The sequence below is a fragment of the Bufo bufo genome, chromosome 6 (assembly GCF_905171765.1).
Source record: "Bufo bufo chromosome 6, aBufBuf1.1, whole genome shotgun sequence".
Lineage (NCBI taxonomy): Eukaryota > Metazoa > Chordata > Amphibia > Anura > Bufonidae > Bufo > Bufo bufo.
The window spans coordinates 171151579-171170307 of record NC_053394.1 but is presented as its reverse complement, the minus strand read 5'-3'; the positions used below and the strand labels follow the sequence as shown (position 1 = coordinate 171170307).

The window sequence follows — 18729 nt, the reverse complement described above, 5'->3', positions numbered from 1 at the left end:
GGGATTGATGAGGCCATCATACCTGAGGAAGTCGAAGTTCTCAAAGTAGGTGGGGCCGTATTTAAAACATCTTTTACTGATAGTAGAGGAGATGGGAATGGGATGTAGCAATGGGAGCAGGAGAGCCATCTCCATGCCTCAATAGTAGCTTTGATGATTGGGTAGTGCGACAATGAACCTGGAAGGACCTGTTTACGACCTAGAAGGAGTGCTCTAGCTGTACTATTCAAGATATCAAGTTCAATTTTCACTGTTGGTGAAGATAATAGAGGGTGTAACCAGGCTACTGCACGGGAAAGAAGAACAGCTTTGCCATATAGTTCTGGGTCTGGTAAGCCTATTCCTCCCGCGGGTTTAGCCCTGGTAAGGAGATTTAGAGAGAGTCTCGCCTTTTTATTATTCCATATGAAAGACCTGAACTTTTTAGTGATAGCATTATAGTAGAGTTTTGGGACAGGTATGGGTAGAACTTGTTGTAGGTAGGTAAGGCGGGGGAGTATTAAAGATGAGAGGAGGTTTTTGCGGCCAAACCAAGACAAAGTTGGGTTAGAACGGGCCAAGTTGTCAATGGCTTCAAGTAGTGAGTTTTTTAAAGGTATATAGTTGAGGGCAAAAAGGTCCGATATTTCGGGGCTAATCTTGACCCCTAAATAGGTTATGGTAGGAGAGGACCAATTGAAAGGGGAATTTACCATCAATTGTTGTTTAATTGTGTGAGGAATGCCTACACAAAGGACTAGCGATTTGTTGGCATTTATTTTGAAGTCGGAGATGTTGCTATACTTCTCAAGGTGACTCTGGATAATAGGTAAGGAGATCTTTGGATTGACCGTCATCATTAGAACATCATCCGCAAACGCAGCAATTTTTTGTTCCCTACCTCCCAAACATAGACCTACAATCTCCTGGTCCAATCTAATAATGGAAAGGAGCGGCTCTAAAGCCAATATAAATAGTAGAGGTGATAAGGGACATCCCTGGCGAGTCCCATTTCTAATAGGAAAGGGGAGGGATAAGTTCCCATTAACCAGGACCGCGGCTGTTGCTTGCTCGTACATGGAGAAGGTGGCTTGGACAAAAGAGTCAGGAAGGCCAAATCTCAACAGAGCGAGTTTTAGGTACAACCAGTTTACCCTATCGAATGCTTTCTCCGCATCCGTACTGAGGAGAAGCAAAGGCGAAGATATCCGTTTGGCATGACAAAGGGTATTTATGACCCTAGTAGTATTGTCTTTGCCTTCTCTGTTGCGGATAAAGCCCGCCTGATCTCCATGTACAAGTTGAGGTAAAAGGATAGCTAGTCTATTGGCTAACATTTTGGCCAGGAGTTTAAGGTCTATGTTCAGGAGGGATATAGGCCTATAGTTAGAGCACTGTTTAATATCTTTTCCCTCTTTAGGTATGAGGGTGATGTGGGCCGTAGTCATGTCTCTAGATAAAGGGATTCCTAGGAGTGTCTGATTACAAACTTCTAAAAGGTGAGGGAGAAGGATCTCATGGAAAGTTTTGTAGTAAGATATCGGAAAACCGTCCGGGCCTGGGCATTTTCCAGAAGGGATTTGATGCATGGCTTTTTTAAGATCATTCAAAGAGAAGGGTGTTTCTAGTGTTAATTTCTGTTTGGGTGAGATGGTTGGAGTGTTAGACGCCTCCAGGAAAGCTAAGATGGCAGAGGTATGTGTTTCTGGGGTAACCTTTGCAGGGAGATTATAAAGGTCGTTGTAGAAGGATCTAAATTGGGCCGCGATCTGACTAGCAGAGAAGATAGGTCTCCCTGCATGTGAGGATAGCTGATGGACAAAATTAGAGGATCTTCTCCCTTTAATCCTATTCATTAAAAATTTTGTGGCTTTGTCTCCGTGTGCATAGAATTTATGTTGGGAATTCATGTAAAATTTAGCCGCTCTAGTTGACAATAAGGATCTAAGTTTAGCTCTAAGTTCTGAAAGGTCTTGTAATTGGGAATCGGAGGAATCTTTTTTATGACTAGATTCAATTCTCTGTATGTTCTTTAGGATTTCATCTATTTCTTTTTCTCTCATTTTTTTCTGGTGGGAGCCAATATTGATAAATTGACCTCTGATAACAGGCTTGTGTGCATCCCATAGGGTGTTTACAGAGATATCAGGACTTTTGTTCAGTGAGAAGTATTCAGAGATATGTTTGGAAATTGAGTCTATTGACTCCGGGTATCCCAAAAGGGATTCATTCAAGCGCCAATTGAAGCATGAGGGAGTTTAATTTGGGGCAGCTAGTGAAATAAATATGGGTGAGTGGTCTGAAATATGAATGGAACCTATTGATGATTCTTTGCAAAGATGCAAATGTTCCTTAGAAATAAATAAATAGTCGAGTCGGTGATAGGTACCATGCATTGGAGAGAAGAAAGTATAATCTAATGTATTAGGATGGTGAGAGCGCCAAACGTCTATCAGGTGAAGATTCCAGAAAATGTTCCTAATGGTTTTAAGCGATTTGTTAGATAGGGACGATTTGCGTGAGGAAATGTCAGTTTGTGGATTTATGGCCACGTTTAGATCTCCCCCCAAAACTACTATCCCCTCTTTGAACGGTTCAATAATAGAGAAGATATTAGAAATCCAGCGAGAATGGTTAGAATTGGGAGCATATAAATTAATAAAGGTGTATTTTTGCGGGCCTATGGTACCCTTGATCAATATGAATCTTCCCTCGGGGTCTAAGATTTGGTCTACATATTTAAAGGGGATCTTTCCCTGGAACCCTATACTAACTCCACCAGAGGCTGATGAGCTGCCCCCACAGTGATACCAGTTTGAGTAATGGGAGAACCGCATGTCTGGATAGTGATTAAAACGGAAGTGTGTCTCCTGAAGGAATACCACTCCAGCTTTAGCCTTTCTTAAAATGGCAAAGGCCTGACTCCGTTTTGAAGGAGAGTGAAAGCCCTTAACATTATAAGAAGCTATAAGTAAGTCAGCCATTGCATGTGTGGTATGTGGCGTTACCTTGTAGCTGAGGAGGCATCCTCCAGGAGAGAGCAGGCGTGTTAAGATGGTCAGTCAGATGGTGTGATACAGGAATCATATGGAGGAAGGACCCATACTGCACTAAAGGAAAAGACAGGTACCTTGGGAAAAAACAGGGGTAAGAAAACAGCACAAAACATATTAAAACATAAAATGAAAAGGAAACGGACATCATAAAGTATGTCATAAGCAATAAGGGGGTAACTGGTCTATAGACCGATATGGAGAACGTATAACGCCCAATGAAGAGCTTGGAGGAGGCAAAAATGGGTGTTGCCAGCAGAAATTATAAACAAAATTTGGTATGAGATCAAAATAACAGACATGTTAGATTAAATCTATCAAATGACAGCATTACTGAACAAGTATAAATGAGAAGGCACTTGACCAATTATTGCTCTTGAGACAGGCTTCTAGGGGTGAGTTGAAGGTTTCTTTTCTTAGTACGAGATGATTTCGGGGTACGTATCACTTCGAACGGGACCACTTTAGGAAGGTCAGGAAGATCACGCAAATCTTGAAAAAGTTCCCAGTTTTCTATGGGTAGCGGTGAAATATTCAGCAAATCATAGACTGAGATAAGATCCGAAAAAGAGGAAATATTTGCTCTTTTGCCAGCGAAGGAAAAGGTAATTCCAAAAGGGAAGGACCAACGATACAGGACCTTGTTGGACCGGAGCCAATCTGTCAGCGGCTTAAGGGCCCTGCGCTTTTTCAGAGTTGAAGGAGCCAGATCCTGGTATACTTCCAGCTTTGAATCTTCATAAGACAGGTCAGGTTGGTTTCGTGCAGCTTCTAGAATGGCGGTTTTTACCTGGAAATTCAGAAACTTGCAGATGATGTCCCTGGGAGGTTCTGTGGGTTTAGGTTTGGGTCTCAAGGCTCTGTGCGCCCTTTCTATGACAACCTCCTGTGGGAAATCCGGTCCCAGCAGCGAACCGCTTATTGTGATTATGGCTGTTGTAATGTCCCCAGGAAGGACCGATTCAGGGATTCCTCTAAACCTCAAATTATTTCGGCGCCCCCTGTTCTCTTGATCTTCTAATGCGCTGTGGAGATCATTAAGGTAGGTAGAGCAACGGTGGAGAGAGGCCGATACTGCAGACTGGTGATTCAGGGTTGCCACTTGGTATGATTCCAGGGACTCCACCCGCTCCCCGATGTGTCTCACCTCCTGCCTGCAGGCTGTAAGCTCCGTTAAGATAGGCTCCATAATCCTGTTGAGAGCGCGGTCTAAATACCTTCTAGTAAGCGGTAAGTCAGTGCAAGCCTGGGCGTCCTCGGATTCACTTTCTCCCTCCGATTGTACAGGAGCGCGCTTCAGGGCTTTGGGCTGCGTGGCCGGCGCCATCTTGGGCTCTCTGGCAGCGACCGTTGCTGCAGCCTTTTTCAGGAATTTCTCCATATCACCTCCAGATATCTGGCCTTTGGAGGTAGCAGGAGGATCACCTAGTCTGGGGTTCCCGATTTTGACCATTCTTGCCTCTGTGCGCTAAGTATAAATGGCGTTAGGGACGTATCTCCTTGCAGAGCTCAGAACTATGCGGCCATCACTGTCCGGCGCTAGCTCCGCCCCCCTGGACTGTTTTTTTTTTACACCATGTCCCATTTGAAGCCCCCCTGATGCACCCCTAGAGTAGAAACTCCAAAAAAGTGACCCCATTTTAGAAACTACGGGATAGGGTGGCAGTATTGTTAGTACTAGTTTAGGGTACATATGATTTTTGGTTGCTCTATATTACACTTTTTGTGAGGCAAGGTAACAAGAAATAGCTGTTTTGGCACCGTTTTTATTTTTTGTTATTTACAACATTCATCTGACAGGTTAGATCATGTGGTATTTTTATAGACCAGGTTGTCACGGATGCGGCGATACCTAATATGTATACTTTTTTTTTATTTATGTAAGTTTTACACAGTGATTTTATTTTTGAAGCAAAAAAAAAATCATGTTTTAGTGTTTCCATAGTCTGAGAGCCATAATTTTTTTCAGTTTTTGGGCGATTACCCTGGGTAGGGTATGATTTTTGCGGGATAAGAGGATGGTTTTATTGGCACTATTTTGGGTTGCGTGTGACTTTTTGATCGCTTGCTATTACACTTTTTGTGATGTAAGGTGACAATTTTTTTTAATTTAGCGATTTAGTGATATTTTTATAGAGCCAGTCGATACGGACGCGGTGATACCTAATATGTATACTTTTTTTTTTATTTATATAAGTTTTACACAATGATATTTTTTTAACAAAAAAAAATCATGTTTTAGTGTCTCCATATTCTGAGAGCCATAGTTTTTACAGTTTTTGGGCGATTATCTTAGGTAGGGTCTCATTTTTGTGCGGGAGGAGATGACAGTTTGATTGGTACTATTTTGAGGTGCATATGACTTTTTGATCGCTTGCTATTACACTTTTTGTGATGTAAGGTGACAAAAAATTGTTTATTTAGCACAGTTTTTATTTTTTATTTTTTACGGTGTTCATCTGAGGGGTTAGGTCATGTGATATTTTTTCAACTTTTTTTTTCACTTTATTTTTTGTCCCACTTTGGGGCTTGAACTTTTGGGGTCTAATCCCTTTACAATGCATCCTAATACTTCTGTATTGGAATGCATTCGCTGTATGAGTATTACTCATACAGCTTCCGGCCTGTGAGATCCAGTGGGCTGGATCTCACAGGTTTGTCACCGGAAGGCAGCGCGATGCCTCAGGAAAGCATTGCGCTGCCTTCCACAAATCCTGTCAAGACTGATGCAAATGTGGTATCGGCTGCTCATCGAGCCAGATACTTCTGGGGGAACCTGCCTAGCATGAACAGGCTTCTGGTAGCTACAGACAATGAGAAGACAAAGCTTCAAGATAACTTGGAGCTCGGAAGAGTCGTGTAGTTCATCAAGATTGAAATCATAACTACCAGCCCCTGGTCTCTACGTCAGGGAAAACCTCACGAGTTCCCAGGCATCATGGATGGGCAGGAGGACATCCTGTGGTGCATGGAGATGGAGAGGGACTTCGTATCCCCCCCGCACTCTATGGACGTCTCAGAAATAAACCGCTGCTCCCGACAGCAGCTCCTGGGAAGGTCATGGAGCGTCCCCGTCATCCGGCATCTATTCGCCCCGCTGAAGGATTATTTTGAAAGTGTGTAGAAGCCACACGGGACCCCGACACTGCAGATTTTTTTAATGGAGACATCATGAAGATTTTACCGCATGTAACTACAGCGCTGCACAAATTAAGTTTTTCGACCGAAATACGCCACTAAAGATTTTCTGCATATAACGGCAACAGTAAAGGCTGAATAAATTTAGTTTTTTGACCGATATACGTCACTAAAGATTTTACCGCGTATAACTACAGCGCTGAACACTGAATAAAATTAGTTTTTGGACCGAAATACGTCCCAAAAGGTTTTACTACTTATAACAGCAGCGCTGAACGCTGAATAAATGTTGTTTTTCGAAAGAAATACGTCAATAAAGATTTTACCAAATATAACTGCAGAGCTGAACTCTGAATAAAATTTGTTTTTACAACCAAAATACATCAATAACGATTTTACCACATATAACCAGGGCCGGCCTTTGGGGTGTGCGGGCTGTGCGGCCGCACAGGGCGCCATAGCAACAGGGGCGCCGGGCGGCAGACAGCTCGCAATGTAATATGCAGCAGGCGAGGCGGCACTTGTGTTCTCCCTCGGGGCGGGGCCCCCGCCCCCTCCATCTCCCCCTCCCCTGTCTGACCTGATTCCTCCTCCCCTGTGTCTGACCTGTCACCTGATGATCCTCCGTGCCGTGCGTCTGGCACGTCTGCACCATTTCACAGTTCACACTGGCCAATCAGCTTTTCGCAGCGCAAAGATCCTGCTGCTGATTGGCCAGTGTGTAGGACTGGAGCAGCAGGTGCTCCGCTCGCATCCCGCTTGTTCCTGTGTCACTCACCGCGTCACGGTCTGCCGACTACAGCCCGCCCCAGCCCAGACAGACTGAAGGACTGCTCCGGAGACTGTCGAACCGGACTATAAGGTAAGTTACCTTATAGTAATATACATGCACTAGAAAACTGATCCATACCCTGCCCAATTTAGCAAAGTGGCAAGATTGAGCAAAAAGTCACAATTGTTTGAGCAAAACAAAGCTTGTGCAAAAATGTGTGGCTTCTTAGTGCCACAATTCTGGTGCAGGGGGAATGATAAATCTTCCCATTGTGTTTTCTAGCACCTTCTGAACTATGTTATAGGCACAGGTGCTAACATTGTTGTGCCCATGGAGGGAAAAGTAGGGTAAATTAATGATGGCACACCAGGGCCGGTGTAACGTTATACTTCCCTACTTCGTGAGATTTCCCTACTCTCGTCACTTCCGGTCGCACCAGACATGACGTGAGGAGGTGTTCAGCACCGCGCAGGCGCACAACGACGGGTTAGGGAAATTTCACAGCAGAGTGCGCATGCGCTGGGAGCCTCGTCAGCGGTTAGGATAGGGAAAAATTATGGGCCAGTACACAGGTGCGGTGATCGGATGGATGTTCTCAGCTGGACACCGGCCGACACTGCACATGCGCTGGGAGCCTCACCAGCGGTTAGGGTAGGGAAAAAGCACTGGCCCGTACGTAATTTTTCCCTTCCCTAACCGCTGGTGAGGCTCCCGATGCATGCGCAGTGTCGGCCGGTGTCCAGCTGAGAACATCCATCCAATCACTGCGCCTGCGCACTGGCCCATAGTTTTTCCCTACCCTAACCGCCGGCGAGGCTCCTGGCACATGCGCACTCTGCTGTGAAATTTCCCTAACCTGTCGTTGTGCACCTGCGCGGCGCTGCACACCTCCTCACATAATGTCCGGAGCGACCGGAAGTGACGAGGGTAGGGAAATCTCACGAAGTAGGGAAGTATAACATTACACGGGCCTTTGGGGTGTGCGGGCTGGTAACTACTTGGTTGGATAGACAGCCAGCCTATGCCATGATGCCAGCAACAAGCAGTTTGTTTTTTTTTGGGGGGGGGGGGGGGCCACAAGGTTAGCTCGCACAGGGCGCCTGAACACCTAAGGCCGGCCCTGCATATAACTGCTGGGCTGAACACTGAATACATTTTTTTTTCGACCAAAATACGTCAATAAAGACTTTACACATATAACTGCAGAGCTGAATGCTGAATAAAATTAGTTTTTCAACAGAAATACGTCACAAAAGGTTTTACTACATATAACTGCAGCGCTGAACGCTGAATAAATGTAGTTTTCAGACCAAAATACCCCACTAAAGATTTTCTCACATATAACGGCAACAGTGAAAGCTGAATAAATTTTGTTTTTCGACCGAAATACGTCACTAAAGATTTTACCGCATATAACTACAGCGCTGAACACTGAATACATTTTGTTTTTCGACCAAAATACGTCACTAAAGATTTTATCACATATAACGGCAACAGTGAAGGCTGAATACGTTTTGTTTTTTGACCGAAATGCGTCACTAAAGATTTTACCGCATATAACTGCAGCGCTGAATGCTGAATAAATGTTGTTTTTGGACTGAAAAACGTCAATAAAGACTTTACACATATAACTACAGCGCTGAACGCTAAATAAAATTAGTTTTTAGAACGAAATACGTCCCAAAAGGTTTTACCACATATAACTGCAGTGCTGAACTCTAAATAAAATTTGTTTTTCGACTGAAATACATCACAAAAGGTTTTACCACATATAATTTTAAAAGTGAACGCTGGATATATTTTGTTTTTCTACTGAAATAATAATAACTGCAGAAGTTAAATGCGTATATATTTTTCATTTTGTACTGAAATAGGCCACTAAACTCTTTTAACCACAAATAAATGCAACAGTGAAGTGCGTATATTTTTTCCTTTTTGTACTGAAATAGGCCACTAAACTCTTTCAACACAAATAACTGCAGAAGTGAAATAGAAACATAGAAACATAGAATGTGTCGGCAGATAAGAACCATTTGGCCCATCTAGTCTGCCCAATATACTGAATACTATGAATAGCCCTTGGCCCTATCTTATATGAAGGATGGCCTTATGCCTATCCCATGTATGCTTAAACTCATTCACTGAATTGTCAGCTACTACTTCTGCAGGAAGGCTATTTCATGCATCCACTACTCTCTCAGTAAAGTAATACTTCCTGATATTACTTTTAAACCTTTGCCCCTCTAATTTAAAACTATGTCCTCTTGTAGCTGTTTTTCTTCTTTTAAATATTTTCTCCTCTTTTACCGTGCTGATTCCCTTTATGTATTTAAAGGTTTCTATCATATCCCCTCTGTCTCATCTTTCTTCCAAGCTATACATATTAAGGTCCTTTAATCTTTCCTGGTAAGTTTTATCCTGCAATCCATGTACTAGTTTAGTAGCTCTTCTCTGAACTCTCTCCAGTTTCAATATCCTTCTGGAGATATGGTCTCCAGTACTGCGCACGATACTCCAAATGAGGTCTCACTAGTGCTCTGTAGAACGGCATGAGCACCTCCCTATTTCTAGTGGTAATGCCTCTCCCTATACATCCAAGCATTCTGCTAGCATTTCCTGCTGCTCTATGACTGCCTACCTTTAAGTCTTCTGAAATACTGACCCCTAAATCCCTTTCCTCAGATACTGAGGTTAGGACTGTATCACTGATTTTATATTCTGCTCTTGAGTTTTTACGCTCCAGGTGCATTATCTTGCACTTATCAACATTAAATTTTAGTTGCCAGATTTTTGACCATTCCTCTAGTTTTCCTAAATCCTTTTCCATTTGGTGTATTCCTCCAGGAACATCAACCCTGTTACAAATCTTTGTGTCATCAGCAAAAAGACACACCTTACCATTGAGGCCTTCTGCAATTTCGCTGATAAAGATATTAAACAATATGGGTCCCAGAACAGATTCCTGAGGTACCCCTTGGTAACACACCTTACCATTGACTACAAACCTCTGTTGTCTGTCCCTCAGCCACTGCCTAATCCATTCAACAATATGGGAGTCCAAGCTCAAAGACTGCAATTTATTAATAAGCTGTGGGACAGTATCAAAAGCCTTACTAAAGTCCAGATAAGCGATGTCTACTGCACCTCCGCCAACTATTATTTTAGTCACCCAAACAAAAAAATCAATAAGATTAGTTTGACATGATCTCCCTGAAGTAAATCCATGCTGTTTTTCATCTTTCAATCCATTGGATTTTAGATGTTCCACAATCCTCTCCTTAAGCATGGTTTCCAAATGCTTATATATTTTCTTGTTCCACAGATATAAGCTACTAAAGGCTTTTCAATATAGCACTTGCACCCCAATAACAAGAACAAATTGCTGGAATGCCAGAGCTGTATAATGGCTATTTGGATCCCCAAATAATGTTTCCCTGCACTTGTAAATCACTTTTTTTTTCACAATGAGGTTTTTCTAGCACTTTCCCTAGTAGTGACTTCAGATGTCTCTCCCTGCACTAAGATGCTGTGAAATGATTCCTCCCTATCGTTTCCCTGCACTTATAAATCGCTTTATTTTTTCACAATCAGGTTTTCAGTATAACTTTCCCTAGCGCCTGCAACGTCTGTCCCTGCACTCCGAACACTGGAAAATGTCTGAATCCAAGATGGCTGCGGGTATTTATAGGTTGTAACCTTCCCAGAGTTCCTTGTCCCATGTCCTCACAAGTGTAGCCACCATTGTAGCCGCCATTTTAGGAAAAATTGCGATTCGTTATCATGAAGCGCGAGGAAATTCGGATCGAATTCCACTTCGTCAGCTTTGATTTGCTCATCTCTAGTTATAACGGAAAATAACTGAATTCAGAAGACGGAATTCAAAATGGAAACTTTTAGAGGCATTCCGTCATAATAGAGGTCTATGGGCATGCATAACGGAACTGTCTGGTTTCCGTTATGCAGGACGAAAAAGAAAGTTTGGAGGTAACAGATTCTCTTTAAGTCCTAATATGTCTATGTACAAGGTGTACATAGCTACTAGTGTACAGATGTGTACTTGATTACTAGTTTATGTGGTCAGTGGTGTGCTAGATTACTAAGCATGACTAGTTGGAAATAAGTGACAATAATAAAATACAATATTAATGTAAATAAATGCACATAATATAAAATATTAAAGAAAGTATGGTAAGGGTATAGGCTTGTATGTGGTTATCTAAATCAGGTATTGCATGATGAATAATAAAGAATTATTAATTGTAATGGTGTTTGTTATATAAAGTATGGCAGATTCCAGTCTTGAAGTTTTTCATAGATTAATTTTTGGTTTTGTGTTTGCAGCCCGCTACTTACGCATTGCAATCTATTCTTCTTGTGATAAATTTGCTGATATTCTGCATATCTTTCTCCGTCTCAATTTTCGGATGCCGTTCACTGTGCAAGATATCTTCAAATAGCCCTCAGGTGAGTCCAGCATGCACACAAGATAAAATCGGTGGGTATCCAGTAAGTGTTCACAACATTTTCTGTACTGAGAGCCTGGGCTTACTGAAGAAACAGACATTCGATTTTATTGAAGTAGTTCTCAGCCCTGGTCCATGTGCCCTAGTAGGATATACACACATCACAAAGAGATGATCTGCTTGGGACCCTTCTCTATGGCTTCATAAGATAATGTCTTTAATTCGTTATCTTGCTATAATGTAACTGTATATCTTCAGTGCTCAAGGAGTGTACAATGTGAGCTCTGAAGCTCCCTCTGTCTCCCGGTATCTTCTCCAGCATGCAATGCAATTGTTGGTTGGCATTCAGTTGCCATGGCACCCAGGCCTGCCATGTTAGGACTCATTACATCCTGCCTCTGCTAGAGTGTATAGGATGCTCGTAAAATTGCAATATGTTTCAATACGGAAGTAGTGCCGAGTGGTTGTTATGACAACAGAGGGGCCTAGTGAAGACTTCCAGGCCTGCCATCCTACTACTGTTATTGCACCATGCCAGAGGCAGACTGTAGTAGATAGAGAGAAGCCAGAATAAAAAGTAGCTAAGAATGGAAAGCTCTTGCTCTGTCAATCCCAGTTTGTCCATGGCATGGCCTTATCTGAATGGCTGGCATGTAATGAAACAGTTTATGGCTGGTTGCATGTTATCACTATGGCTTCTGAATCCTGACTTGTGATAGAGTCAGCTTCAAAACTTGGTTGTCTTGTATTAATGAGACAACTCATTTAACTGTACAGATTATATGGCCAATAGGGAAAATAATGAATGTATGTCCGTGCTATCAAAATCAAAATGATCAAGAAATTGAAATTTCTTATGATGGGAAATGCATTCAACATTCTTAATTAGTTTTATGATGAATGGTATAATTCCTATCTACTATGTCATTTCATAGTGTAGTAAAAAAATAGTTTGACCGCAGAAGAGGATGATCTCTACATGTATACCTTCATCAAGATTGTTCCCTTTAAGAAAAAAAAAAAACTAATTTTGTACATGCTTCACACAAATATAATTCTTATCAATAGATAACAAGTGGGTGTTCCTCTGAAACCTGCGAAAATATTTGAGCCCCCACCTGCATGACCCATCCTGACCCACTCTCCAAAGGACATGTACACGGCCACAATTATATCCCACATTTAATAGCATAATTTTTAGTTAACGTTTCACACACATTTACCAAATTCAACTTGAAATGGGACTGTCTTCCTTTGTAATTTTCTGCAACTTATTGTGACAGAGTCTAGGCCAACCAGTAGATCTTCTGCTGGCAAATACTTAGTCTTTCTTTAGTCTTTCTGCTCCACAAGGAAAAGTTGTGATATGACATCCCTACCCAACTCCCCATTATTCACTTGTTCCAGATTTGTGTTGGGAATTTTTTTTACATACACCCTAATCACACACAACAGTATGTGTCCTAGATTTTGACTGCAGGTCTAACCTCAGACTTCACTCTTTGCAATGCAAAATGTTATGTTAAAAGAGACCGGTAGCACATTAACAGATAACAGATTTTAACTAAGATTATCAACGCAAAATCTCTTGGAATTGGATAGGTTAGTGAAAACATTTCCGAGTCAAGTAAAATGTGCCCTGTGATTTTCTCCTATTTAAGCTCCAATGTTGTCCTGTGCCACATGTACTGGTCCATAACCAGGCAAGCAGGAGCTGAGAATGCTGGGAACCAGCTCTGTTGATAACCTGTGAAAGGCATGAAATCACTATTACTGATATGGAAAGCTAGGATCAGGCACATAGTCATTAACAATGCTGTACAAAGAAAGGTATACACAGGTATATACTGAATAAATAGACATACAGTATACCACATATCTAAACACACACACCATACTTGTCTACATTTGAGTAGTGGCATTAGGGAGATTCCCAAAACTAGTGTTAGGTGAGGCCCTCCATTTACATAGGTCCAAGGCCCCAAACACTGCCAACCCAATGTGTTTGAATTGTACGTTGTACATATGATTCCTTCGTCATGCTCCACAAGTAATACTGATCCCAGACTCCAAACCTTTCCTCCCTTATTGAACTTTACTCATGCTTTACTGTACTTACTGTTTTCTCTGATTGTAGGTATATTTGATCCAAAATGATCTTGTGGTATCCATGAATCCTTCTACAGTTCCAGCCACAGGATTTTCTCAGCCATTTGCTCCAGCATTTGCACCACCCCAACCACCAGCACAATATGTGTTTCAAGGAGTCAAAGCTGTACCAATGTCATAATCATATATTTAAAAAAAGTTGATGCCTGTTTTTCTTTTTCCAACTCTGTGAACTGTGAAAATAACACACCTGTTTTCCAGCACTCGGTTCTGACTCCCTACCAGACTCTCTGCACTGCATTTCTGGTTGCCATCTGTCAAATTACGCATAGATCGGGTCAGCAGTGATGTCCCCCTAGTCAAATGTGCTGCCTGGGGCTATGTCACTTCTGAGGCCAGTCATTGGCTGCAGCAGCACATGTGACCCTATCCATGCAGGCAATTTATATGCAGAGACCAGAAATGCAGTGCAGAGAGACCCAGAATTAGAGAGCCAGAGCCGAGGGCGGAAGTATGTTTAACTTTTTAGGTCCTGATGACTGGGGGTGAGATTTAATAAAAACAAAATCTTGGACAACTCTTTTGAGGGGTAACATAATTTCGAATAAAATATAAGAATTAAAATATATTAGCTGATCACTTGATTTGGAATTGGAGTATGAAAAGTATGGAAGTAGAGCTGAAGTTGAGGTGTACTGTGTTTTAAAAATTGAAGTTATCTATCTATCTATCTATCTATCTATCTATCTATCTATCTATCTCCAAAATTTATCACAAATAAAGATAATTAAAAAAAAAAGAGCTATGATCAATGCATTGCTAATATTATTTGGTAGAATTTATGGGGAAAGTCTTCAGACCCTTTTACATTATTTTTTTTTACATTTTGTTATGTTGCTGCCTTGTACAATTTTTTTTTAAAAAAATCAAGTTTTCCCCCATCAATCTACTCTCAATCACCTATAATTATAAAGTAAAAACAGAATTTTAACATTTTTGTTAATTTATTTTAAAGGAAAAGCTAAAATTTCACAATTTGACACTTGAATATTTGCTCCCTTGATCATCTTTGAGATGTTTATACATCTTAATTGGAATCCATCTGTGGTAATTCAGATGATTGGACATAATTTGGAAAGACATGGCCCTGTCTAAATAAGGTAATAATTGGGGTTGAGCGAACCCGAACTGTAAAGTTTGGGTTCGTACCGAACTTTAGGATTTTTGGACCCCGGACCCGAACCCTAACATTTCCGTAAAAGTTCGGGTTCGGGTTTGGTGTTCGGCGCTTTCTTGGCGCTTTTTGAAAGGCTGCACAGCAGCCAATCAACAAGCGTCATACTACTTGCCCTAAGAGGCCATCACAGCCATGCCTACTAATGGCATGGCTGTGATTGGCCAGAGCAGCATGTGACCCAGGCTCTATATAAGCTTGAGTCACATAGCGCTGCACGTCACTCTGCTGTTACAGGTGTAGGGAGAGGATGCTGCTGGACTTGTGATTTCAGGGAGAGCATAGGAGAGAATCTAACTCAGCGATCTACAAATAGTTGTGTGGGTGCAGGGCACTATCGTTTTACCCTGCCCTGAGCTCAATGACCAAAAAATACAAACTTTTAGAATTCTATTAGGTGGGTGGCGGCGGCGGCCATTTTATGCATGCTCAATGCACCAGCACTGCATCTGAGCTTTTGGGACATTGCAAATCACAATTTTTTTGGGGAAAACTGCAACATCTGGATTAGTCAGTGTGCAATTTAAGGTAGAAATACACCCATCATTTTCTGGGGTTTTAAAAACACACTATTTCCTTCAAAAAACAGTATTTTCCAGATCTGCAAATGTTAAAGTTTAATATATACAGTTTTCATATTCTGTTAGCAAAAAAAGACTTTTTTGGCAATCTACAACATCTGTATTAGTCAGTATGCAATTTAAGGTAGAAATACACCCATCATTTTCGGGGGTTTGAAAAACACACTTTTTTGTTCTCCAAAAAACAGTATTTTCCAGATCTGCAAGTGTTAAATTCAAGTTTAATATATACAGCTTTCATATTCTGTTAGCAAAAAAAGACTTTTTTGGCAATCTACAACATCTGTAATAGTCAGTGTGCAATTTAAGGTAGAAATACACCCATCATTTTCTAGGGTTTGAAAAAAACACAATAAAAAAAATAACAAAAAACTGTATTTTCCAGATCTGCAAGTGTTAAATTCAAGTTTAATATTGTGACAGAGTGTCTGGAGAAGTAGTGGACGGGGGTCTATGTGTGCCCAAGATTCCTCACTTCTGTCATTTAAAAGCAACCAGGGAAATGTTCAGGAGAGGTCTCTGCAATTCGGGTCTGCATAAAACCTGTTTTTAGGGCCTGTGTTGCTGGAGTGGGGAGAGAAGGGTGGGCCCCACTCCATCCAGACAGTCCGGGTTTTGGGCTGTCAGGTAATTATTCCTCAGGTGTGTTAGCCTGATATAAGGCTGAGAATGCAGACACAGCTCTCCTTGGAAATTGGAGGATGTGGTTAAAGCTATGTTGCAAGCTGTTGCATCTCAACAGGAGGCTACCCGAGTGCAGCGGGAGGCTACCCTAGTACAGCAAAAGGCGCTGGAGGAAACAGCCCAACTGGAGGCTGCACAAGAGGCGCAAAGAAAAGACCGAGAGACCTTAGCAGTTGTGGTGCAGCAACTTACCAGTGTCGCTGGACGGGTCCCAGGTATGGCAGAGGCCCCTCATGCCGCCATAAGGGCTAGTCCCTTTCTGCAAAAGATGACAACCGCAGATGACGTGGAGGCCTACCTGACCACCTTCGAAAGGACTGCCGATTGAGAGGGTTGGCCAAAGGCACAGTGGGCCGGATTGTTGGCCCCCTTCCTTTCAGGAGAACCCCAAAAGGCATATTTTGACCTGGAGAATCATGATGCTATGGACTATGTTATGCTAAAAAAGGAGATCCTTACACGCCTTGGTGTTACTCTTTCGGTCCGTGCACAGCGTGTGCACAACTGGGACTACAGTATGGATAAACCTCCACGTTCCCAAATGCACGACCTCATACACCTGACCAAGAAGTGGTTGCAGCCGGAGTTCCTGACAGGCCCTCAGATGGTGGAACGGGTTGTGATGGACCGGTACTTAAGGGCCCTCCCCGTTACCTTGCGCAAGTGGGTGAGCCATGGTGACCCCAAGAATGCTGACCAGATGGTGGAGATGGTGGAGATCTCCATGACTACCTGGTAAGACTGTTCTAAGGGAAAAGGGGGCTAGCAGAAGTGATATATCTGTGGGTGCAAGTGGAGAGACTGGAGGCCCAGGCTCTAGAAGCTGGCAAGTAGGGATGAGCGAACCCGAACTGTATAGTTCGGGTTCGTACCGAATTTTGTGGTGTCCGTGACACGGACCCGAACCCGAACATTTTCGTAAAAGTCTGTGTTCGGGTTCGGTGTTCGGCGCTTTCTTGGCGCTTTTTGAAAGGCTGCAAAGCAGCCAATCAACAAGCGTCATACTACTTGCCCCAAGAGGCCATCACAGCCTTGCCTACTATTGGCATGGCTGTGATTGGCCAGTGCAGCATGTGACCCAGCCTCTATATAAGCTTGGGTCACGTTGCGCTGCACGTCACTCTGCTGATTGAAGCATAGGGAGAGGTTGCAGCTGCGATGTTAGGGCGAGATTAGGCAGTGATTAACTCCTCCAAAAGACTTCATTCTGTGATCGATCTGCAGCTGTGGATCATTGAAGTGCTAATATTGACTTGCTCACTTTTTTGAGGCTGCCCAGAGCGTTTTTAGATCACTTTTTTTCTGGGGTGATCGGCGGCCATTTTGTGACTTGTGGTGCGCCAGCACAAGCTATCACCAAGTGTATTTAACCATCAATAGTGTGGTTATTTTGTGCTATATCCTACATCAGCTGCAGGCTGAGCCTGTGTCACCGAAGTGCATTTAACCATCAACAGTCTGGTTATTTTTTGGCCATATACTACATCAGCTGCAGGCTGAGCCTGTGTCACCGAAGTGCATTTAACCATCAACAGTCTGATTATTTTTTGGCCATATACTACATCTGGTGCAGGCTGAGCCTGTGTCACCCAAGTGCATTTAACCATCAACAGTGTGGTTATTTTTTGGCCATATACTACATCAGGGGCAAGTTGAGCCTGTCACCCAGCATCTAAAAAATAGACCTGACATTTCTATTCAACCAAATCTGTACTGTTTTAGCTGGTCAAGTTATTTGTAGTGACCATAAAAGCACACTTTTTGTTCTGGGTTGAAAAACTATTCCCAAATTTGCCATTCTCAAAATAACTAGTTTCTGGTATATGAGGCCTACTTGAAATCTATCCCAAAAAGGATATCTTACATTGAAGGTACTGATAGTGTCATTCAGAAAAACCTAAGACACACGCTACCGTGCAGATAGAAGTCTGATTCTGAGATTAAACCTTAACCTGTCACACAGTGCAAAAAAAAACAGGTCTCACATTTCTATTCAAGCAAATCTGTACTGTTTTAGCTGGTCAAGGTATTTGTAGCGACCGTAAAAGCACATTTTTTTTTCTGGTTTGAAAAACTATTCCCAAATTTGCCATTCTCAAAATAACTAGTTTCTGGTATTTGAGGCCTACTTGAAATCTATCCCAAAAAGGATATCTTACATTGAAGGTACTGATAGTGTCATTCAGAAAAACCTAAGACACACGCTACCGTGCAGATAGAAGTCTGATTCTGAGATTAAACCTTAACCTGTCACACAGTGCAAAAAAAACCAGGTCTCACATTTCTATTAAAGCAAATCTGTACTGTTTTAGCTGGTCAAGTTATTTGTAGTGACCGTAAAAGCACATTTTTTTTCTGGGTTGAAAAACTATTCCCAAATTTGCCATTCTCAAAATAACTAGTTTCTGGTATTTGAGGCCTACTTGAAATCTATCCCAAAAAGGATATCTTACATTGAAGGTACTGATAGTGTCATTCAGAAAAACCTAAGACACACGCTACCGTGCAGATAGAAGTCTGATTCTGAGATTAAACCTTAACCTGTCACACAGTGCAAAAAAAAAAACAGGTCTCACATTTCTATTCAAGCAAATCTGTACTGTTTTAGCTGGTCAAGTTATTTGTAGCGACCGTAAAAGCCCTTTTTTTTTGTTCTGGGTTGAAAAACTATTCCCAAATTTGCCATTCTCAAAATAACTAGTTTCTGGTATTTGAG

The 18729-nt window shown here is 42.1% G+C and overlaps 1 protein-coding gene across 1 annotated transcript in view; it reads left to right on the top strand.

Annotated features, from left to right (window-relative positions):
* LOC121005600 (membrane-spanning 4-domains subfamily A member 4A-like) overlaps window positions 1–14219 on the top strand; it is a 98481-nt gene extending 84262 nt beyond the window's left edge. Inside the window, exons 5-6 of the mRNA XM_040438379.1 lie at window positions 11284–11406; window positions 13543–14219. Coding sequence (XP_040294313.1) covers window positions 11284–11406; window positions 13543–13695 — 276 coding nt within the window. The 3' untranslated portion in view covers window positions 13696–14219. The remainder of the gene's footprint in view (window positions 1–11283; window positions 11407–13542) is intronic.
* The last annotated feature ends 4510 nt before the right edge of the window (window positions 14220–18729 follow it).